The following is a 24773-nucleotide window of genomic DNA, read 5'->3' as shown; positions in this document are numbered from 1 at the left end:
GCTCAGAAATCTACCAATGAAAGGATGGATGAATGAACTGTGGTATATTCATCCAATGGGATAGAGTAATGAGGAGTGCACTGTTGCTGCCCACAGCAACATGGATGAATCTCAAAAGCATTATGCTGAGTGAAAGAAGCTAGACACTAATGACTATATACGGTTTGTTTCCATTTATATGAAGTTGTCAGACAGGCAAAATGGCAACAGTAGAATCTAGGTGGTGGGTATATAAATGTTCACTGTAAAAGTCTTTTAACTTTGCCGTATGTATGAAACTTTCAACAAACGATAAGGGAAAAATAAGCAGTGAAATTTTAAAACAAAAAGCAAAGGAATAAGGGTTGGTTCTTGTTAGGGAGAAAGTACTTTGTGATTGGGGTAGGGCACACACGGGCTTCAAGATTACTGGAATTTATATGTGTGTGTATATATATATATATATATTTTTTTTTTTTTCCGGTACGCGGGCCTCTCACTGCTGTGGCCTCTCCCGTTGCGGAGCACAGGCCCCAGACGCGGAGGCTCAGCGGCCGTGGCTCACGGGCCCAGCCGCTCCGCGGCATGTGGGGTCCTCCCAGACTGGGGCACGAACCCGTGTCCCCTGAATCGGCAGGCGGACTCTCAACCACTGCGCCACCAGGGAAGCCCTGTTTTTAAACTGGAGAAATTGATACCTGGCAATTTGTTTTATTGCTTTTAAAATGATACATTTGTCGTCTTCAGACTTATATATGTTTAGTGATTTATAGATGCCGGGAGGAAGAAAGATCTCTTGTCTTTGGGGTTTGCTAAGTTGGTATTAGTGGAACAGCCTGCAATCATTCCCCCTCCTCCGGCCCCTGCCGAAAAAGCCTGGTCTGTGGCAGGAAAAAATGATCCAACTTTCTGAGCGATAGGGACAAGCTTCTGTGTGCTGCAAGAGAGACCAGGTGGGCCATTCTGCCTTGACCCTCTGCTTCTAGCCCTCGAATGTTCGTGGTGTTTTTGTACACAGCCGTCTCTTCCTTAGGTGAACCACTAACCACCCACCAGCCCACTCTGGCAACACGGGGAGGCTTCCACCTCGTGTTCTCTAGCCCTAGACAGGCCCTATCACATTCCCTTTCTGGGACTGCTGTATGAGTACTGCAAGAAGGTATTCCTCTTGCTGCTGAGGTTACAAGACAAGGAGGGTATGCGTAGAGTAGAGGCTGCCGGTTGCCATCCTTCCCACTGTGCGAAGAGGCTCGCTGAGCTTGAAGCTAATGCAGAGATGAGCGGGAGAGATAAAGCCTGAATGGTATCATCTGGTCTCCTAGATGATCCAGCCATTCCTGAGGCCCTGAGCAGTGATGTGAGCCAATACATTCCCCTGTTGTATAAGCCAGTTTTATGTGGGTTTCACTGGCAACTAATAGTCCTAATTATCAAAAGTCCTCAGCTGCCAAAACGCTAGGTGCCATTTCCGTGTCCGCAACCCTCCACTCCCAACAGCCAGTCCTACTCACCTGGTGATCTCCTCTAAGGCTGCCTCAGGTAAGGCCAGCATCTCCACCAGCAGGGACAGGATCTCAAAGAGCAGAGTGCGGGGGTTTGGGGGAGCCACGTCCGTCAGGCCTTCTCTTCTGGGGACGTGGGATGGTGGCTGCCGTTACCACTTAACAGCCCTGGATGCCTAACAGCCCCAGCAGCCACCTGGCCCCTCCCCCCAGCTCTGAGTGCCCTGGGCTCACCCCTGCTCACCCACAGCAGAAGAAGCTCTTGGTGTCTGTCATCACGGCCAAGAAGTCTTTGAAGTTCACGTGGCCGTCTCCTGTGGAGGCCAGAAGAATACAGTGTGGCCAGGGGCCTTTCAGAGCAGGCTCGGGCGTTGCGACCCAGGCACGGTTATTAGCGTTTACTCATTGGGTTTGATGATAAAAGTAACGCATATTCAATGCGGAGAGCGTGGTGCACACAGGAGAGTGGAAGGTGAAAATTAAAATCTCCTGGGTTAGAGGCTCCCAGAAGTTCCTGGAAGCAGCAGACTGGGTTCATGTCATAGGTGTACCACTTTATCTTTGTGACCTTGGCAAAGTCTCTTAACCCCACTAAGCCCTAGTTTTCTCATCTATAGGGTGAGGATGACCTTAACACCTTTCTCATGGGAGAGAAATTGAGGCAACGTGCTCAGAATAGGGCCATGCATATAATACACGCTCATTAAACGTCAGCAACTCTTATTACAGTGTGCTAGTCTCTGCATGAGAACATATTTGTACCTACTGTTTTCCCACTTTGGCCTTCAAAGTCCTGCTAGACCTGCCCGTTACCTGTCTCCAGCCTCACCTGCTACCAAACTCCCCAGCGCTAACCTGCTCTCCCTCCAGGGGCCACATTCTTCCCTGTTGCGGGCCTTTGTGCACGCTGCTTCCTCTTCCTAGACTTCTCCCCACCACCCTCCAACTCTTTTTGTTTGTTTGTTTGCTTGTTCTTGTTTGTCTGTTGTGGCCCTGGAGGATCTTATTTCCCCAACCAGGGATTGAACCCGGGCCCCGGCAGTGAAAACGCAGAGTGAGAAACGCGGAGTCCTAACCACTGGACTGCCAAGGAATTCCCTCCAACTCTCTCAATGCTCCCCCTTGACCATCACTTCCTTAGGGAAGTCAGACCAGTGCAGGTCAGACCCCCTGTTGGACACTGTCATAGAACCCTTGTACTTGAACCACACACTCATAAGATCTGGGATTTAACTGAAGCTCTGGGAGACAGGAACTGGCTGTTTTGTTCTGCACTGTGTCTTCAGGGCTTAAGACAGAGAGGTGCTTGGCAAATGTTCTCTGAACTACTTGACAAATTGATGAGTGGTCTGTAATTCTTAAAGCCACCCTTGTGGGGGGGTGGGGGGGAGGAGGTGGGGGGGTCGCCTAATACTCTTATCCCCATGTCACAGATGAGGCCTGAGGCATAGACAAAAGTAGGCTGTTGCCTGGGGTCATGTAGGGGCCGAGCTGAGGTCCATTCTTAGCTTGTGTCTGAGGATTCACACTCAGGCAGTGATGGAGGAAGCAGAGCTGACACTCAGAGGTCAGGAGCCCAGGCCCCCTACAGCTCCGCTGTGTTCCCTGCATCTAGCCAACCAAACCACATGTGATGCTTCCCACCCTGTGCCCTATTCCCTTTGTCCAGGTTATTTCTGCCACCAGCAATGCCCTTCTTCCTTCCCCTCTCCCTGCCTAACTCCTGCTTCATCTTTCACAATTTGGCTCAGGCATCACCTCCTCCAGGAAGCCTTCCTTCCTGATCCCTTCCTCCAAGCCACCTTAAGCACTGCTTCCTTTAGCAACTCTTCCTTCTGTGTCATTGACTGTGTGAGCACCTCGAGGGCAGGTCTCATAGGTCTTACACATGTCTTTATTCCCTGTGCCCAGCACAGGAATGGGCATACAGTAGCCAGTTAATAAAGATAGTGAATGAATAGTACCAGCAGTTAATGTCTCCCGGATGCATGCTCTGCACCAAGTGTTGTGCTCCATGCTTTGCCTGGATTATCTCATTTAATTATTTTAACAGCCCAGTGAGATGGGTATTGCTGTAAGCCCCATTTTACAGGTGGGGAAACTGAGACTTGGTGAACTTCAGTGATTTGTCCAAGGTCATACAGCTGGTAAAATGAGTGACCAAGTCATGGAGGAATGTCCAATGAAGCACACATAAAGCTCTGGAAGGAGTGATCTCAGAGATCACCTACATCTTAGGTCATGAAATAAGTCTTGGTCATCTCTGGGTCCCCAGAACCTGGCACTGAGTAGGTACTCAGGGAGCCCTAACTTTGGGGCCAGGACAAGCTACATCATTTGTGGGGCCCAGGTCAAAATGAAAATGCAGAATAGGGCCCCTCTTTCAAAGATTATCAAGAATTTCTAGACTGTAACAGCAGAGCATTAAACCAAAGTCAGGACCCTGTAAGCGCAGAGCCCTGTGTGACTGCACAGGTCTCATGCTGCCCATGAACCTGACCCTGCCTGGGGTTCAGGATGAAGCCTCCCTCAACTCACCGTCGATATCAGCACTCCTCAGGGCATCCTCCACCGGTGGAGGAGTCCACCTCCTCAGGGCCGGTGTCAGGGACATGCCCACGAGGAGCAGGATGTTCTCCAGGCTCTGTGCATCCACCTCGCCATGACCACTGAAGATCTCAAAGTAGCTGCGGAAGGCTGGGGTGGGCAGTGGGGTTGTTCCTACCATTCATCCCATCCGCTCCAACCACCACCTGTCCAGCCTTCTTTATCACCATGGCTGGGTAGAGGGACAAACTTAACGAAGACTGAAAGTGGAGGGGTGTGGGCCCATTGACTCACTTCACTCTCTAGTACAAGGTCAGACCAAGGGCTCAGCTGGTGTGGCAAAAGCTCAGCTAGTTAGCTGCCTTCACCTTGCACCAGAACATGCCCACTTTAGGGCACCCCTGCTATGTGCCAGGCACTGTGCTAAGCTCTTTATAGCCATGTTCTCATTTAATTCTTACAACAGCCTGGTAAGAGTACAATGCTTATTCCCTTGTAAAGATGGGGAAACTGAGGCTCAGAGGTTAGAGGACCAGATAGATCTTTCTGACTCCGAGTCTGTGCCTTGGCCTTGGGGCTCTGCAGTTACTTATCTGGATGGACATAGCCTCTAAGACAGCTCTGTTTGTCTGGTCCGGAGCAGAGGACCAGGAAAAATGCTGAGAAAGTCCCAGAACAGCACCACTTGATAGAAAAGTCGCGTCCTGGTCATAACGTGTGGTGTCTGGTTTCACAGCCCACAGCAAAATCCAGGTTAGAATCAACAGACCTAGTGATAAGACTGGCTCTGCCATTTACTAAGAAGCTGGGTTGCTGTTACGAGCTAAATTGTGCCTGCCGCCTAAACTCATGTGTTGAAACCCTAATACCACCCCACCCCCATACCTTAGAATGTGATGATGTTTGGAGATAGGGCCTTTAAAGAGGTGATTAAGTTAAAATGAGGCCACTGGGGTGGCCCCTAGTCCAACCTAACTGGTGTCCTTAAGAGAAGAGGAAACTTGGGCACACAGGAGACACCAGGGATGCATGTGCACAGAGGAAAGACCATGTGAGGATACAGGGAGAAGGCAGACGTCTGCAAGCCAAGGAGAGAGGCCTCAGAAGAAACCAAACATACCAACACCCTGATCTTGGACTTCTAGCCTCCAGAACTATGAGAAAATAAATTTTAAGCCACTCAGTTTGCGGTACTTCATTATGGCAGCCTGAGCAAGCTAATATAGTTGCCGTGGGCAAGTCACTGTGCTTCTCTGAGCCTCAATTTTCTTATCTGTAAGATGGACAGAACAACAGTACACCCTCCCAGAGAGGTTGTATTAATTCATTGCTTGGCACATCGTAGACTAAGTCTCTGATGAACAGAACTGAAATGTGGGGAAGAGGTAGGGCTGGGATTAGGGTTGGACTAAGTGGTGAGCTGCCACAGGCAGGCACGCTGAAGAAGGAAAACGGAACAGCTCTCAAAAGTGGTAAGATCATCCCCAATGCAGGGTGGTTTGGACCATCAGAGCAGGTAGCCAGCTCTTTCCTCACCAGGCAGGGCTGAGCCTTGGGGAGAATGCTGAGTCTCTAAGCCAAAGTGGCACATTGTCCATGAACTCAGCTCAAGAAGATGGGCAGTGGGCGCTGGACCTAGAAAAGCCCCTCTAGAAATGACTAGAGACTTTTAATGCTAAAAGGAGTGAACTTCAAAGATGGGGTCCTAGGGAGCCAGAGAGTGCACTCAGGGAAGGCAGAAGAAGGGGCCGCTCTGGCCCAGACTTTGGGGAAGAGCGGAGGGTGGAAGGAGGGCACACACCTCCTCATCCAGGGCAAGAGCCGGGTGTGGCTGGGTTGGCAGTGGATGTGGACGGCTGATTAGGCCACCTCCAGAGCCCAGAGGAAGCAGCAATCACTCCTCAAAGCGCAGGTAAGTGGAATCACGGGGCCCAACCCCAAGGACGATGGGGAGCAAAGGGCACAGTGCCTCGCCCAGGGTGCATGTTCAGAACTTTTAAATTTTTTGGTGGAGGTGGGATGCAGTGGAAAATGGGGACCTGTGTGTAACTGAGCAGGACCCTATGGGGCCTTCCTGGGACAGACCCCACACACACACCTCCCATGTCCTCTGCCTGCCTCTTCTTGTTTGTAGAAAAACTTTAGCCTCGTAGGCTTTCCCCAAGTTCCAAAGAATGGATTTAATCAGAGAAGTGAGAAAATGCAGAAAGAAAGGAAAACAGTCAAACAAGACAACCTAATAATAGTTCAGACATTAAACAAAGTTAAACAAAACAATAATAGTTCAGACATTAAACAAAGTCAAGGACATTTAGTTCCTCCTCAAGGGCTATAGATAATATTCTGAGCCATGTTCTTTGAGCTGTTTCGCAGATACTGAAACCCCTACCAAGTGGAAGAAGTTAACTGTATGCTGACCATGAGCACGTAGACCCGAGACCGGTTGAAACCAGGTTGATAATGTCAACTCTCGATTACCTCACCACCAACCAATCAGAAGAATGTCCGTGAGCTGATCACACACCCCACAACCCTGTCTCTCACCCTGTCTTTAAACACCTTTCCCTGAAAGCCATCAGGGAGTTTAGGCCTTTTAAGCGCTAGCTGCCTGGACTCCTTGCTTGGAGCCTGCAATAAACGCTGCCCTTTCCTTCACCACAACCCGGTGTCAGTAGATTGACTTTACTGCGTGTGGGCAAGCAGACCCCAGTTTGGTTCAGTAACATGTCCAGGGCGGGTGGTCTTGTTAAATGGTTAGGGATGGTCTAGGACAGGTGGAGGCTCTACAGCCCTGCGTCCCATCCAGGTGGCCTCTGCAGAGGACCAGTAGCATGGGCTTGGGTTGGGGTAGGCACAAACGTCTCCAGAAGCGAAAGAGCTTTGCAAGCCTTGCTCCATTCATTCAGACAGGTGGCTCTGGAACAGAGAAGAGAACTGGACCCCAGGTGAGAGGACCCAGCAGGATTGTGCTCCCCGACTCCGTGGTGTGTGAGAGTTTGGGTCAGCCTCCTACCCCACTAGCCAAGTGCAGGGCTGGGGTAGGTACCAGGGCAGCAGCACGATCAACAACCCTGTCCCCCACCACGGGCTCATAAACCCAAGGACTGAGCATTCTGCCTGCCCCGCAAGGGGCTCCCCTGGCCAGGCCCACCCTCACCTTCCTCTTGCTTCAGTGTGAGGTGCTCTTCCAACCTCTCCTCCCAGATCTGACACACCTTCAAGAGGCAGTGTTCTTCCAGCTCCTGCCTGCAGAGGACAGAGCCCGGGCAAAGGGCACACATTCAGCCACCCACCCCGGCCCTGCACCAAAAGCTAGGGGCGGGTGATGGGGAGCCGAGGCAGAGGGGGTCATGGGAGGAACCCCGGGGGAGGCTTTAAGAGGTCAGGAGAGTCTACGAGTGACCCAGAGGAGGAGCAAGGCAGAGGTATGGGGAGTCTAAAGGGGGTTAGAGAGAAAAAGGGGCCTAGATATGAAAGATCAAGAGCTGGGAAAGACAGGAGACAGAAGTGAGGGGAAATGGAGCGGGGACACATGGGAGGGAACAGACAGGTGCAGTGACAGGGACAAGAATCTGGAAGAGAGTAGCCAGGGGCCCTGGGACCAGGCCCTGATCCCAGACACCCTTTCTGGGGTGGCTCCTACCGTGCCTTGGGGTAGTTCAGGCTCCTCTCCCCGCTGTGGTGCAAAAGTTCTGTCCTTCTCCAGCCCAGGTCTGATGCAGGGGCCGGCAGGACTGTGATGCGCACTGAAGCTGGGGCTCCCATGGGGGCAGGAAGTGGCCCAGGGGCTGGCGGTCGGGCCCAGCATGGGGCCATGGCAGGAGCTGAGGCAGGACTCTGAGGCAGGGTCAGAGGCAGGGTTGGGGCTGAGTTGCCAACCGGGACAGAGACAGGCACGGGGGCCAGGGTCCTGGGGGACTTCCGGCTTGGCGGCGCACGGGCCTTGGTGACCCTCCAAAGCGTGGCCTTCTCCTCTTACACCTCCAACAAGCACTTCATGAAGCCCGGCCGGGGGTTGCCAAGGTCCTGGGCCCCCGTGGCCCCCGCGGGATCCTGAGGCTGCTTCGGGGTATGGTCCATCTCCCTCCTCTCTCCGATGTCCCTCGCCTCCTGGGGACAGGACCGGGGAGGGGATTTGGGAGGCCTCCGGCCAGCCAGATTGTCCCACAAAACTTCTCCCAGCCACCCACTCTGCAGCGGATCCTCACCCTGCCCCTCCCTCTCTGGGCCCCTGGGGAAGCCCACCTCTCTCCTGCAACCTACTAGGCTCCCGCCCCATGTCCTCCCCCACCCCTGACCTGGGCTCTGCCCCCTCCTGGCTCTCTGAGCTGTGGTCTTGAGCGAGTTACTCCCCATCTCACCACTTGTTTATTTGCTTCACTGCAATCAACACAATTTGCAATGGCCCTGTCCGTGCCTGTTGTTTGCCTGCCTGACCAGAAGTAAGTTTCCAGAGGGCAGGACCTCGTCTGCCTCTTTTATCCATATTGACCCAGCAACCAGCTTGTGGTAGGCGCTCGATAAATTCCCACTCATTCATTCAGCAAATGCAGCACCTCCTGCATCCGTCCCATTAGAGGGATGAGCTGTCCCCTGCCCACCTCCAACCAGGCCACGCCACGCAGGCTCCAGCCCAGCCTTTTCTCTGGTTCAAAGATGTAGCTCTCAAAAAAAAAAAAAAAAAGATGCAGCTCTCACCACACACCCGCTCTTCCTAAAGTATCCGCACTACCCTCTCCGCCAGATTATTCCCATAGCATGGAAACATGCTGTATTATCTTCCCTCTTTAAAAGAAAAAACTCTCCCGACAGTACAAAGCCTTCCAACTACCATCCCAGTTCTCTGCTCTTCCTTTAGAGCAAAATTCCTTGAAAGATTTGGCTGTACTCCATCTCCACTTTCCTCCTATCTCCAGTCCGGCTTCTGCCACCACGCCCCAACCAGACCCTTGCAAGGCGGTGGTCAGATCTCTGCCCTCCTCAGAGCCTACCACTGACTGGTGATAGACCCAGATGACCACTCCATCCCTCTGGAAACGCCTTCTTCTCCAGACTCCCGCTCTCTCGCCAGCTGGCTCCCTCCCTGAGTATTCGGCAGCCTCCTTCGCTGGCTATTCCTTGCTCTTGCTCCATTTTTTTAAAATTAATTAATTTATTTATTAATTTTTGGCTGCGTTGGGTCTTCGTCGCTGCACGTGGGCTTTGTCTAGTTGAGGCGAGCGGGGGCTACTCTTCGTTGCCATGCACAGCCTTCTCATTGCGGTGGCTTCTCTTATTGCGGAGCACAGGCTCTAGGCGCACGGGCTTCAGTAGTTGTGGCGCATGGGCTTCAGTAGTCGTGGCTCGCGGGCTCTAGGGCACAGGCTCAGTAGTTGTGGCGCATGGGCTTAGTGGCTCCGCAGCATGTGGGATCTTCCCGGACCAGGGCTTGAACCTGTGTCCCCTGCATTGGCAGGCAGATTCTTAACCACTGCACCACCAGGGAAGTCCCTCCATTTCTAAATGTGGTAGAGACCCAGTGACTTGTCCTCAGATGCCTTCCTGCTCTGTATTCACTCTCCTAGATGTTATCCCCATTTTTTTCACATTTACATCTCCCATCCTGACTTCTCTGTCCTTCCTCACTCCAGACGTCCTCCTGGCATTTCTTCTTGGGTGTCTAGGACATGACCAAAGCAGAACCTTAGGTTCTTCCTGTCTGCTCCTTCCCCAGTGTCACCACCTTGGTTAATGACACCACTTGTTGCTCAGGCCCCAAACCTAAAGCCTCTTTTTTTAAATTGAAGTACAGTTGATTTACAATATTATATTAGTTTCAAGTGTACAACATAGTGGTTCAATATTTTTGTAGATTATACTCCCTAAAGGCTCTTTTGATTCCTCTTTTTCCAACCTACCATTCCACCAGGCAGACGATGACTGTATATTCACAGGTTGCTCAATGAAATCAAAGAACTGGGAAGTGGCAGAGTTGGCAGAGGTGGGGATGGCTGGGAGGGGGATGGGAGCCTCCCAGGTGTTCAGGGAAGCTTTGGGTTGTGTGCTGTGACTGAGAGCAAATGGGTGGAAGAAATCCGTGCTGATGTGGAAAAAGCCATGACCTGGGGTGAATCCAAGGACTCTAGAGTGTAAGAGCATCCTTGACCCCCACCCAAGATGCACACACATGCACATGTGCAAATACACACACACACGCATGCACATACATGTGCACACTCATGCAAACACACAGGCACACGCTCACACCTTCCCCAGTTTGACTCCAAATACTGTCCCATTTCTGCCTCTGCCCCCTTCATCCTCCTGATCCCCAGCCCACCCTGTCCCCATCCCCACTGTGGCTCTACTTACAGGTGGAGGAACAGGCCCCAGTGCTGCCTGGATCTCCACAGCCTTGTCCCTAAACAAGGGAGGAACTCCCAGGTGAGGGAGGGGCTCGGCTCAAGGCTTGCCCCTTGCACACTCCTTCTCTCAGCCCCCAGGACACTCAGGTCCACCGCCCCAGCTTAGTTCCCCTGGCCTTCTAATCCCAGACGGGCTCCTCATACCCTCACATCCCCTGTGGGGACATGGCTCTTGAAGAATAGGCCCGTGGAACAAAGAATTCTGGTATTAGAGCTACTGTACAGTTGGGGAAATGGAGGCCCAGTGGGGCATGACTTGACCAAGTTCTACATCATATCAGGAGCTGTCAGGACTAGAATTCACCTCCCCTGTAGCTTAGCACAACAGCAGTCTTGTTGGGGTCAGGGAGTGGGGTGGGGGGCCATCAGAGGATGCCTTACCTTTCTTTGGGTGTGTTAGGTCTTGGCATAGATGGTGGGGAAGAGTGGGCCATCTTTTCCTCCAGAGTTGCCGTGGGCATTAGGGACATTGCTTCCTGGGGACTGTCCTCATGTCCCCCTGAGCCAGGCTCTGGCAGAGCGCCCTGTGACCTGATGGGTGGGGTGTCCACTTCCTTGGGGGGCTTGTCCCGCAGTTGCTGTCCACAGCTGTCCAAGGAGCAACAAGGCTCTGTTGGCTGCACTATGTCTGACTCATTGGCGGCCAGGTGACCTGGGAAGGGCTGACACTCTGGGTCCTGCCAAGGACAAGGACATCAAGATGGTGAGCCCCATCCTGGCTCTCAGTTGACCCTCAACACTCACCAGAGACCAGCTGTCAAACTCTTACTCAAGCAAGCACTGCAAGCATTATCTTACTGAGTTCTCCCAGCACCCCTAGAAGGTTGCCCACTTCCCATCATTTTGAGGGATGAGGACATTGAGGCCCAGAAGAGGCAGGACCTGCCCAAAGTCATATCCAGGCTTCTCTGTGCGGGTAGAATGGGAGCCTGCAGAAAGTGAGATGATCCTCTTCAAATGAGATTTCCCAAGGGATGTTTCAAAGAACCAGAGTCCTTCACGGCACTCCCTACAAAGGTGATTTTTACACGAACTGATTTTAAGACTTTAGTAAGTTGCTATAATCAAGACAGTGTGGTGTTGGAATAAGGATAGACAAATAGATGAATGAAACAAAGTAGAGACACTCACACATATGTGGTCAAGTGATTTTCGACAAAGGTGCACACTCAGCAGAGAAAGGATAGTCTTCAACAAATGGTGCTGGGATGGTTGGACAGCCATATGCAAACAATGAACCTCAATCCATCACTCAGACCATATGCAAAATATTAACTCAAGGTGGATCATAAACCTAAATGTTAAACCTAAAACAATAAAACTTCTCAAAGAAAACATCGGAGAACATCCTATGTGACTTCAGGTTGAGTAAAAATTTCTAAGAAATAATACCAAAAGCACAGCCATAAAGAAAAAGCTGATCAATTAGACTTCATCAAAATTAAGAACTTCTGTTCTTTGAAAGTCACTGTTAAGAGAATGGAAAAGACAGCTCCCAGACTGGGAGAAAACATTTACAAATTAACATATATTATAAAGGACTTGTATTCAGAATAGATAAGAACTCTCAAAACTCAAGAATAAAAAAAAACCCAGTTTTGTAAAAAAAGGTCAGAAAGTGAAATGACAATCCATAGAATGGAAGAAAAAATTTGTAAATCGTAGATCTGATAACAGTCTCGTATCCAGAATATATGAAGCGCTCTTACAACTCAACAATAAATTGACTAATTCAATTAAAATGATGGGCAAAGTATTTGAATAGGCATTTCTCCAAAGATATACAAATGGCCCATAAGTGCATGAAAAGATGCTTGACATGATTAGTCATTAAGAAAATGAAAATAAAGACCACAGTGAGATTCGACTATACACCTATTAGAATGCTTAGAATTAAAAACTGACCATACCAAGTTTTGGGGAGGATGTGGAACAAGTGGGACTCTCATACATTGCTCATGGGAATGTAAAATGGCACAACCACCTTGGAGAAAAGTTTGGCAGTGTCTTAATAAGTTAAACATACAAATACCATATGGCCCATTCTACTCCTAAGCATTTATTTGCCCAAGAGAAATGAAAGTACATGTACATATAGACATGAATGTTTCTGTAAGTCTTATTTGTAGTAGTCAAAAAGTTGAAACAAACCAAATGTCCATCAATAGATGAAAGAATGAAGAAACTGGTTTTTGTTTCTTTCCACTGTACAGCAAAGTGATTCAGTTATACATATATAAACATTCATTTTCATATTCTTTTCCTATATGGTCTATCACAAGATATTGAATATAGTTCCCTGTGCTATACAGTAGGACGAGAAATTGTGACCTATCCATACAATGGAATATTACTCAGCAGTGAAAAGAATAAAGCATTCATCCACACATTAACATAGCTGACTCTCAAAATAATCATGATAATTTAAAGAAGCCAGACTAAAAGAGTGGATACTGTATGTTTCTGTTTATGGAAAATTTTGGGAAATACAAACAAATTTATAGCGACAGAATGCAGATCAGTGGTTGCCTGAGGCTGGGGGTGAATGGGAAGAGAGATGACAAAGGGGCACAGAAAATTTTGGGGGGTGATAGATGTGTTTGTTTTCTTGATTGTGGTGACGGTTTCGTGGGTATGCACGTGTCCAAAACATCAGATTGTATACTTGAAGTATGCGCAAGTGTATGTCAATTATACCTCACTGAAGCTGTTTGTTTTTTTAAAAAAAACTTAAATCTTAAAATAAAAATAAATTAAAAGATATTTTACATTCAAATAAGTTTGGAAAAGGTACCATACTCTAACCACATCTTGCAGGGTCCCATAGTGCTCAGCAGCTAAGAAACAGATGCTAGAATATCCTAGCATTAAAAAAAAAAAAAAAATTGAGGGCTTCCCTGGTGGCACAGTGGTTGAGAGTCCGCCTGCCGATGCAGGGGACACAGGTTCGTGCCCCGGTCTGGGAAGATCCCACATGCCGCGGAGCGGCTGGGCCCGTGAGCCATGGCCACTGAGCCTGCGCGTCTGGAGCCTGTGCTCCGCAACGGGAGAGGCCACAGCAGTGAGAGGCCTGCGTACTGCCAAAAAAAAAAAAAAAATTGAGCTTTGTTTTTGTTTTTTTATAGTGAAAACTTTTATATTGAGAATTGGCCAGCTGGACTCAGCATAGATGATCCCAATTTTGTTGGCAACATCTAAAGCATCATAGTCAGGAGCCAGTCAAACATGTGCCTTCTTCTCTCCATCAGCCCTGATCAGGGTGTGGACCTTAGCCACGTCAATGTCATAGAGCTTCTTCCCAGCCTGTTTAAACTGGTGCTTGTTGGCCTTGACGTCTGCAATGAACACCAGTGTGTTGTTGTCTTCTATTTTCCTTTCTTTTGTTTTCTTTTTATTTATTTATTTTTGGCTGCGTTGGGTCTTCGTTGCTGCGCGCAGGCTTTCTCTACTTGTGGTGAGCAGGGGCTACTCTTCGTTGCGGCGCGCGGGCTTTTCATTGTGGTGGCTTCTCTCGTAGCAGAGCTCGGGCTCTAGGCGCGCGGGCTTCAGTAGTTGTGGCGCACAGGCTTAGTTGCTCCACAGCACGTGGGACCAGGGCTCGACCCCGCGTCCCCTGCATTGGCAGGCGGATTCTTAACCACTCCGCCACTCCGACAAGGAAGGGAAGTCCCTTGTCGTCTTCTATTTTCTTCATGTCTGACTCGGTGGTGAGGGGAACTTGATGGTAGCACAGTGGTCAAGCTTGTTTCTCCTAGGGGGCTCTTCTGAGGATATTTGGGCTGCCTCCTGAGCCGCAGTGTTTTGGGCCATCGGAAGGTGAGTGACGTCCGGATCTTCTTTTGTGTGTGTGTGTGGCTATGGACGCCTTTCCACACTGCTTTCTTGGCCTTCAAAGCCTTTGCTTTAGCTTTGGCTTCAGGAGGGGCAGGGGCTTCCTTCTTTGCCTTCGGCGCCATCTTCGTGAAAAGCTGTCTGAGCTTTGTTAAAACCAGCATGTCCCGATTTGAATTTTACACAGAACCCCCCATCATCTCCTCCACCAATTCCCTGCTCCCTCGCCTCCCCTGTGGGTCAGTCATTCCATACCCTCCTGCCCAGGTCTCCATGGACATTACCTGGCGGCTCTCGGGGAACTGACCCTCCACAGTTCCTAGGTTCTGCTGGCTCCGCTGTTGGTCCTTGGTCTCCTTCCATGAGCTCTGCTGCTGCAGCCTTTCCTGTGCTGCAGGGACCCTGGAGGGCAGCACTTCCAGCTCACTTCCTGGCGTGGCCTGATTCTGGCCTGCTTGCAGCTCCCCGGGCCCTTCCTGTGGGGGCCAAATATGACTGCTTCATCCTGGGGAGAACAGACAAAGGGACACCTCAGCTCCCAAACTGGGGCAGAGTTTTACATTCTTATATTTCTTCATAGTTCCCAGAGCACCCGCACAGGGCTCGGCACACCATAGGTGCATAACTTAATGCCTAGGAGAAAGAATAAAGGACTAATGTGAATTCCCCCAATCACAGACACTTTGAGGTCAATGTTTAAGAGAGTTAGGATTTAATATTTTATTATTACTTATTGCTTTTTAGAAAAAAAAAAGAAAGATCAGGGAGAACTGAGATTCAGAGAGGTCGGAAGACTTAAGCCTCGGGTCATTAAGCTGAAGTTGGCAGGTCCGGATTTGAATCTGCACCTATCTGATCTCACTTTAATATTCCGGAGTATTTCCTGCAGGCTTCTTCCTAAGGATATACATACATTTTTTTAATGGGGATTCATTTAAATACCATCTTCAATTATTACATAATTTTACCTAGTTGTATTGCGAATACAATTTTGCAATCTTTTTTCAATTAACAGTATAATCTAAATTTTTCCCATGCCAAAAATCTCTCATAAGCATGCTTTTTAATGAAAGTATAAAATTCTCTCTCTCTCTCTTTTTTTTTACTTTTTGGCCGCACTGTGTGGCATGTGGGATCTTAGTTCCCTGACCAGGGATTGAACCTGCGCCCCCTTCAGTGGAAGCGTGGAGTCTTAACCGCTGGACCGCCAGGGAAGTCCCCTAAAATTCTCTGTTTTATAGAAAATCATAATTTACTTAACCATCCCCCTATTGTGAGCATTTAGTGCACACTGGCATTTCCAATTTTTTAGCATTTAAAATAATGTGGAAATCTTTGTGCATAAAACTTTGCCTGAATATGCACTTATTTCCTAGATATTTCTAGAAATAGATGAGGGTAAAGACAGTTTTAAAGCAGTTTAAACAAATTGCCAAGTTGTGTAAGCAGATGTGTGGAAATGGTTTCTATTTCTGCCAGCACGGTGCGCAACGCCTGTCTCAGGGGTGCTGACACCTGGCTTTGATTGATTCCCCTAACTTATCGTGTAGAAGAGATTATTTAGAGGTTTTTGGTTATAATCAAATTTAAATGATAAGCTGACCAGTCTCCCAAGTCTTTCACTTTGCCTCTTTCTGGCTCTCTCTCCATTTTCTCTCTTTTTTTTTTTTTTTTTTTTGCGGTACGCGGACCTCTCACTGTTGTGGCCTCTCCCGTTGCGGAGCACAGGCTCCAGACGCGCAGGCTCAGCGGCCATGGCTCACAGGCCTAGCCGCTCTGCAGCACGTGGGATCTTCCCAGACCGGGGCACGAACCCGTGTCCCCTGCATCGGCAGGCGGACTCTCAACCACTGCGCCACCAGGGAAGCCCCTCCATTTTCTCTTTTTAAAAAGAATATATTCTCACTGTAGGCAAGCTTAAAGATATATACGATATTTAGAAAGTAATAACAATAATTCCACATAAATGTGTGTTTCTGTGTCTCTCAGCCTCTCTTTTGTTCATTCTTCTATGAATTCAGTGAATACGTATTTATTGCTCATCTGCTACAGGCAGAGTCCACGGCATGAGGGATGTGAGGTTAAACAAGACATAAATGCCCCTTGAACAAGACACATCACAGAAGTTTGTGGTCTAGTGGGGGAGCTCAGACAAAAGGTCGACATGAATAATTATTTAGTGTGATTCATGCTATGAAAGAGGCTGTGACTTGTCACAGGGGCTGTGACTTGGTGGATCCACCTTAGCCTGGAAGTTGTCCCTCCTCTCCCCCACCACCAGGTGAGTCACAGGGGATTCTCTCCTGGAGCTGCTCTCTGGGAAGCCCCTGGCTCACCTTGGCCCCGCCGGAGGCATCTGCTCCTGGGTGCTGAGCTCTGGATACCCCTCCTCTGATGCCTCTCTGTGTCTGGGCCCGTCCTCTGGCTCTCCTGGTTCTGATGAGGGCTGCTTCCCACCGTCTATCCCTTCAGCATCTGTAAACACAACCTAGAACGAAGATGCCCATGGTACTGGCTCAAGTGTTGGCCCATTCTGGAGGGATTCTCCCACTCTCTGGTATCGTCCTGGCCTCCAGGACGGGGAGATCCCGTGCCTAACCGGGGAAGACATTGGAGAGAGGCAAGGAGGAGACAAGGGGCAGGGGGAGAGAGGCTCGGTCAGCACCGATGGCTCCAGCGTGAACCTGGAGTCCAGAGTAGTACCTGGGCCAAGGGGATGCCACTGAGGACAACTTGACAGAGTGCCCTGGGGGACTTCAAGACCCTCACAAGTTCCAAGAGAGGCTTCCACAATTTCCGCTACTTCAGAGCTCAGGCTCTGGAGCTGGGTTTTGATGCCCATCACTCTCTAGTTGGGTGACCTTGAGTCAGTGACTTAGAGGCAGCTCCAAGCCTCGCCTGAGTCAGCAAACTCCAGGCAACCTGGCTCAATCAGTTGATAAGACAAGTTTTCACTGTGAGCCAACACTAAGGGCATCTACCACGGGGCAGGGCCAGTGTCAGGTGCCTCCAGGGACTTAACTCAGTTAATCCTCGACATGACACACATGAGCCCATGAGGCTCAAAGGGCTGCAGTGACATGCCCAAGGTCATACAGCTGGTTAAGTGGTGGCACTGAGACCCCCTGACTATGCACATTGGAAAAATAAATGGGCAGGTAAAGGAAGCCCTGAATGTTTACCCCAGCCTCCTTCCAAGACCCCCATTTCAGGCCCTCTCCAGGGGCCTAGGAGAAGCCATGATTTATAACAGAGGCTACAGGGAGAGGGTGATACTTAATCCAAGGGAGTGTTGACTATTTTTATGGTGACATTTTTGGCTCTGGGGACACAGAAAGGAAGATCTTCTCTGTGCTCTTCAATTCATGCCACTTGGCATTTAAAAAAAATTTTTTTTTTTTTGATGGAAAGAGGCCGAGAGGCGCAACGAGAGCTTAGGTTGCAGGCTAGGGGATGAGGAGGGTCATGGATGGAAGCTTTGAGCAGCTGTCGGGGGAATGAAGGATATAAGGGACAGGGAGGCTAAAGGCCATGGAAGTAAGTAGGCAATTCTTGTTTTGCTCACCCAGCCAGCATCTCTTTTGATAACAAAGCCAACATTCTTTTATGGGAAACTTACTGTCTCCATTCGGCCCACGCGGCTCAGCAGAGCAAGCTGAGTACCACCTCCGGTTCCATTATACCAAGAGATCCAGGCCACTCTGCCCTGCCATGGTGACTGGTTCAGGGATAAACATGACTACAAGCTGGGCCAATGACACTGATACCAGAGACTTCAACTATTGCAAAGAGGCTCTCCTCCTGTTAGGAATGCTAAGCCAGAGGATGTAAGATGGGAAGATTTAAGCCTGGAGTGGCCAGGGCAATTCTTGCCATTTTGCAGAGAAAGCCTGCCTGGGAATGCCACAGAGGAAGGCAGAGCTGAGAGACACTCACTGAGCACCTTGATCCAGCCATACCTGAAGTCTACAGGTAGATTTGTCAGTTACACAGGCTGATGTGTTCTCATTCCTGCCTAATCCAGTTTGAATTGAGTTTTGTGCCACTTGTAATAGAGGCTTAATTAAAGAAGTTGGGGAGGGAAGGAAACCTGGGCAGGGGAAAGGAAAGGTGGCTGCTGGGAGTAGAGATGCAGGTCCCTACCTGGCTGACTTCTGATATGGTGGGCTCAACACCAGCCCTGTTGCTGGCAGTCCTCAGGCCAGGACTCGGCTGGGCCTCTGGAGCCTTGGTCCTACCCTCCACGTACATCTGGGCGTTTCTGTTGTGCATTGTGCCAGGGCCAACGAGGGTACCAAGTGAGGAGCATCAAATGCTGTGTTCCCAGAAAAGAAATCCAATCAAAGTTCCACCAAGCCCATTACCTAACTGCCTCTTCAGCAGCCCACATGGAGTCTGTCATGCAGAGAGCCTGGCTCAGGGGAAGAGGTAGGACCAGGCCTGGCATAGGAGAGGCATGCAGCAAGACCAGAGAGCCAGCCACATGCGTTACCCACATATTTTCCCCAATTCTCATGATGACTCTGGGGAAAAGGAGGCTCTGGGAAACAAAGTGACTTGCCCGAGGTCCAACACCAAATAGGTCACAGAGCAGGAATCAAACCATGGCCTATTGGGTCCCAAAACCCACACACTTTTCCCTACAGCAGCATTTCCTAACAGGTGTTCTTGGGGATATTGGTCCCATGAGGTACACCACAAAAAAAAAAGGGTTCTGAGGCCAAATGTGTCTGGAAAGTGCTGAGTTAAAATGAAATAGGCTCTTTCCTGCAGGATTTCTCAGAGCCCTTAATATCCTAAGATGCATTTTTAAGGAGAGCCCAAGAGGGAATTCCCTGGCGGTCCAGTGGTTAGGACTCCGCGATTCCACTGCAGGGGGCGCGGGTTCAATCCCTGGTCGGGGAAGTAAGATCCCGCATGCTGCACGGCGCAGCCAGAAACAGAACAAAACAAAAATAAAGAGAGCCCAAGAGTGTCACGGCTGCTGCTGCTATAGAGGAAAATTCCGTTCTTCTTGGAGCTAAGGAATAGGAGTGGGGAACCTCTGTCTTGGGGGCCCTAAAGTCACCAATGGCAATAGGTAGTTCACCAAAGCACCCTGACCCTGCCCTGGACACATCCCTTTCTAAAGCCTTTCTTAGGGTCATTTTTTTTTTAATAAATTCATTTATTTATTTTTGGCTGCGTTGGGTCTTTGCTGCTGCGCGCAGGCTTTCTCTAGTTGTGGCGAGCGGGGGCTACTCTTCGTTGCGGTGCGCGGGCTTCTCATTGTGGTTGCTTGTCTTGTTGCAGAGCAGGGGCTCTAGGCATGTGGGCTTCAGTAGTTGCAGCACGCAGGCTCAGTAGTTGTGGCTCACGGGCTCTAGAGCACAGGTTCAGTAGTTGTGGTGCACAGGCTTAGTTGCTCCACGGCATGTGGGATCTTCCTGGACCAGGGATCGAACCCGTGTCCCCTGCATTGGCAGGCGGATTCTCAACCACTGAGCTACCAGGGAAGCCCCTAGGGTCTCTATTTTTGCTTCTCCTACCCAACCTCCTATTTGGCTGTACTGCCACACCCTACACAACATTCTGTTTTAATCTGGGCAGACTCCTGCGATCCTAACCCTGCAGATCCCCCAGCCTCTCTGCTCGTTTCCCACTTCTCTCTCTTTCTCCAGCACCTCCCACCCCATCCTTCAAGCTCCCACCTCTTCTCCAAGCTTCCAACCACCTTAGCCCTCTCTCCGGCCTCTGAATTCCTTTGAGGCAACATCAACACCCTTTCTACGGAGACGCCACGGACCTCTCTTCACTGTTAACTGGTTTCTAAGGGTAAATCCTACCCCCTCATTGAGACCTTGAGGATCTTGATGTTGCTTCTTCCACTTTAAATCATGACAGACCGGCCACCATCCATGGAGGAACGTTCTGTTTGCTGGGCACGTTTGCCAACGGTATTCTAACCACCCTGTCCTTGAGGTCAGTGGGTTCAGCCCTGTTTTAAAGATATGGAAACGGAGGCTCAGGGTAGCCCAGAGTCTTGTCCAATACCACACAGCAAATCTGCAGAAGAACCGGCTTCAAACCCAGGCCTGTGTGACTCCCAAGACTGCTTATCTCACCACATTATCTTGCCTCCAAAGAAGCTTAATTCATTCCCTCACTCACCCATGCAATCACCAGTTGTTTAACAGACATGTGACATCAGGCCTTGGGGATACACTGGGGGTCTGGTAGCTCTCACAGTTTGTTTACAAGGGGCACAGGGGAGGTACCCTTAACAGCTGCCGACCCGAATCCCCTCTCCCTTCTCCTTTCCTCCCAACCTTGCCTACCCTCCAGCCCTACCCTCTGGGCCTGTATCCCCACAATGCAAACAAGCCTCCGCTCCCAGGTGACCCCCACTCCAGGTGCAGCTCCAGCCTCCCAAAGGACCTAGGCTCTCACCTGGCACAAGGAGGTCAGCTCTGTGACCGAGCCCCTCTCTCTCTCCTTGGAGTTCCTCCCTTCTCTCCCATTAGGGCTCCCTAAGCCTTCCCCTTTCCTCTGAGCCTTCCTGCCCCAGGGGTAGATGACCCATCTGGGGGAAACCTGCCCCCCTCCCAGACCCTCAAACACCCCCCCCATCGTCTCCACCTCAGAAAGCGCAGTCTCAACCTCAGAATTCTCAGGTCCCAGTATTCCACAAGCTGGAGTTTTAAGGGGGCAGAGGCTCCAGAGGGGATCCAGCCCCCTCTGCATCCCCATCTGGAGCTTACAACCTCTGTGAGAATCTAGATGAGAAGAGGAAGCCCCACCCCTAGCAGAAAGGCATGGGATCTGAGGATAGAATTGAGGGGGGTGGGTGGCCAATAGAGACTCTGTCCCCCTTTCAGGGCACGTTCTTCCTCACAACTTCATTGAGATTTAATTCATGTATTGTACCACTCCTCCACTTAAAGTGTACAATTCAATGGCTTTTAGTATCTTCACAGAATTGGACAATCCTCACTCCAATTTTAGAATATTTTCATCACCCCCAGAAGAAGCCCCACACCCCTTAGCCATCACCTCAGTCCTCCCACCCCACCCCTAGCCGTAGGCAACCACTAATCTTTCTGTCCCTATAGACTTGCCTATTCTGGACATTTCATTTAAATGGAATCATACACTATGTGGTCCTTGGTGACTGGCTTTCACTGGGCAGATGTTTTCAAGGTTCATCTGTGTTGTAGCTTGTGTCAACCCTTCATTCTTTTTATGGCCAATATACTACTTTTTTTTTTTTTTTTTGGCCGCACCGTGCACCTTGCGGGGTCTCAGTTCTCCAACCAGGGATTAAACCTGAGCCATGGCAGTGAAAGCCCGGAATTCAAACCACTAGGCCACCAGGGAATTCCCCATTTTGTACATCCATTCATCAGTTGATAAACATTTGGGTTGTTTCCACTTTTTTGGATTATGAATAATGCTCTTGTGAACATCTGTGTACAAATCCTTGCTCTGCTTACCTCACAGGGATTATTGTGTCAAGGTAACCTCTTCCAGAGAGCCTTCCCTGACTGCCCCCAGGCTGAGTGGGATCTCTCTTCTCTTCGCTCCCACATCCCCCTGTGAGTTTCTTCCATCATAGCACTTTTCACTCCGCATTCTCTCTGTCTCCTCCTCTCTGTTAGCTCCATGAAGGCAGGAGCTGGGGGGGCCTCATCTCTGTGGTCCCATCACCCAGCACCTGGCCTATAGTCGATGTTCAATGCCCATCTTTGTTAGACTGAACTGAACGGGAAGTGCTCTGAACACATTGTAAAACCTGGCTGCCCCCTGGCACGGAGTGAGCATTCCCTTCCAGATTCATGAGAGGAAGGTGTCCTACCAGGGGCAGCTTCATGGGGAGGCCCAAAACAGTCACCGTGGGCTTCCCTGATGATGCAGTGGTTGAGAATCCACCTGCCAAGACAGGGGACACAGATTTGAGCCCTGGACCGGGAAGATTCCACATGCCATGTGCATCACACTACTGAGCCTGCACCCTGGAGCCCGCGAGCCACAACTACTGAGCCCACGTGCCACAACTACTGAAGCCCGTGCACCTAGAGCCAGTGCTCCGCAACAAGAGAAGCCACGGCAATGAGAAGCCTGCGCACTGCAACGAAGAGCAGCCTCCCACTCGCCGCAACTAGAGAAAGCCCATGCGCAGCAACGAAGACCCAACGCAGCCATAAATAAATAAATAAATAAATAAAAACAGTCACCGTGGGCCACCTTCACACTGCTTGGCTTCCAGAAAGGAAGTGACGGATGTTGGTGCTGATGGTGGATGCTATCCCAAAGTTTAGCTCTTAAGAGCTGGTCCTAGATGCTCTCCCAGCTGAAATTTTCTCCAACTCAAAGGGTCCAGGTGCTTTACTCCTGGGATACCCTATTTTCCCCTACTGTTGTGCAGCACATACTGATGCAAAGACAGTGTGAAAGAGGAAACACAGTGCCTCATTCCCAAATTGCCCCTTGGCTTTGGGATGTAACCAAATGAACGCACACACACACACTCATTTACCCATTCATTCACTGAGCACTTACTCTGTACCAGACCCTGTGCTGCTGAACACAGGGATTCACAAAGGCAGGGACAGGGTCCTGCATCCAAGAAGCTTGCAGTCTAGGGACTTCCCTGGCAGTCCAGTGGTTGAGACTTCGCCTTTCAATGCAGGGGGTGTAGGTTCGATCCCTGGTCGGGGAGCTAGGATCCCACATGCCTCATGGCCAAAAGACCAAAACATAAAACAGAAGCAACGTTGTAACAAGTTCAATAAAGACTTTAAAAATGGTCCACATAAAATAAAATAAAAAACCTTTAAGAAAAAAAGAAGAAGCTTGCAGTCTAGTGGGAGAGCAGACATGTAAACAGAATGATGAGAATGTGAGGGGACAAGATTGTCAGTGTGGGAGTGTGCTCTCCCCTCCCATCTCAACATCTCTCCCCTCCAGCTTCTAAGGGGACTTCTGTCTCTGCCACTCCAGGACTTTAGGAAAATGAGTTAGGAACAAAGAACTAGGAGGAAGAAATCTCACTTCTCAATTTCTTCTTTGCTGTGCAGAATCAGGGTAAGGAGCAAAGTTGAAATTAGAAGTTAAATCAATTCACGTAAAGAGAGGTTAACTTCATACCCAATGGAATGACTATTATCAAAGGAAATGGAATATAAGTATTGGCAAGGATGTGGAAAACTGGGACCCTTGCTGGTGGAAATGGAAAATGCAGCTGCTGTGGAAAACAGTTTGGTAGTTCCTCAAAAAGCTACACGTAGAATTACCATATGGGCCAGCAAGTCCACTTCTAGATATATACTCAAGAGAACTGAAAACAAGGACTTGAACAGGTATTATTCACCAGTAATCCACAGCAGCATTATTCACAATAGCCAAAAGGTGGAAACAACCCAAATGTCCATCAGCAAATGAATGGATAAAATGTGGTGTATCCGTTGTTGACCTGAAATAAATAGACCGTCAGAATTTCTCCAGCAAAGATGGGTTTACATGCGATCAGCAGGGAATTGCAACTCAGAGGCTGCAACAATGGCCAGCCATGTGCAAGTTCCCTCGGGGCAAGGGAAGCAGAACTCTTTCACAGAGGGGGAAAGGAAGTTGGGAAAAAGAAGGATACAGTAAACAAAGAGTTCGTGGCTTTTCATTGGCTGAATTCTTGCCAGGAAAGAAGAGGAGTCTTTCTTCTTCCTGTTGGGCTCTGCTATCATCCCAGGGTGTAAGAGCTCCCCATTCTGGTCTCCTATTTAATTGCAGTTTCTGTTTATTAATTGTTTTACACCATACAATAGAATATCATTTAGCCATTAAAAGGAATGAAATTCTGATACAGGCTATGACATGGATGAACCTTGAAAACATTATACTAAGTGAAATAAGCTGACACAGAGACAAATTCTGTATGATTCCACTTATATGAGGTACCTGGAATAGGTAAATTCATATACAGAAAGTAGAATAGAGATTACCAGGGGCGGGGGGTGGGTAGCAGGAAATGGGGTGTTATTGCTTAATGGGTAAAGGGTCTGGGATGATGAAAAGTTCTAGAAATAGATAGTGGTGAATGTAGTTCATTTCACTGAATTGTACACTTAAAATGGTTAAAATGGTAAAGTTTATGTTATGTATATTTTACCACAATAATTTTTTTTTTAATTTAAGAGGGTAGATCAATCCTATAATAAAGAGCTTATAAAGAGTGAGTGAAAGGAGAGAGAGAGGAGAGGGAAGAAGGGAGTGGAGAAAGTTTGGGAGCATTCAGTAAAATCAGTGAATTTGGGATCAGCTGTGCCCCACAGAGGACCTGGCACATTGTAAGCACTTAATTAAATATTTGTGTAATGAATGAGAGAATGGTAGAGGAGGAGAAGAGATTTTGAGAATTTGACTCCGGTTAGACATTGTAACTCCTATAAGATTCTGTGAGAAATTCAAGTTAAGACTGGGATACTTTTTAAATTATTTATGTTATTACTAAACTTTGCTTCTCTGAATACAACCTTTT

The 24773-nt window shown here is 49.2% G+C and overlaps 1 protein-coding gene across 1 annotated transcript in view; it reads right to left on the bottom strand.

Moving 5' to 3' along the window:
* The window catches only part of SPATA21 (spermatogenesis associated 21), a 31709-nt gene extending 13174 nt beyond the window's left edge, over window positions 1–18535 (bottom strand). Inside the window, 10 exon segments of the mRNA XM_060295416.1 lie at window positions 1491–1604; window positions 1726–1795; window positions 4020–4178; window positions 7186–7274; window positions 7672–8138; window positions 10380–10428; window positions 10964–11109; window positions 14548–14739; window positions 16611–16751; window positions 18407–18535. Of these exon segments, the coding sequence (XP_060151399.1) occupies window positions 1491–1604; window positions 1726–1795; window positions 4020–4178; window positions 7186–7274; window positions 7672–8138; window positions 10380–10428; window positions 10964–11109; window positions 14548–14739; window positions 16611–16751; window positions 18407–18535 (1556 nt within the window).
* Between the last annotated feature and the right edge of the window lie 6238 nt (window positions 18536–24773).

The sequence above is a fragment of the Globicephala melas genome, chromosome 1 (genome assembly GCF_963455315.2).
Source record: "Globicephala melas chromosome 1, mGloMel1.2, whole genome shotgun sequence".
Taxonomy (NCBI): Eukaryota; Metazoa; Chordata; class Mammalia; order Artiodactyla; family Delphinidae; genus Globicephala; species Globicephala melas.
This window is presented reverse-complemented; position numbering and strand designations above follow the sequence as displayed.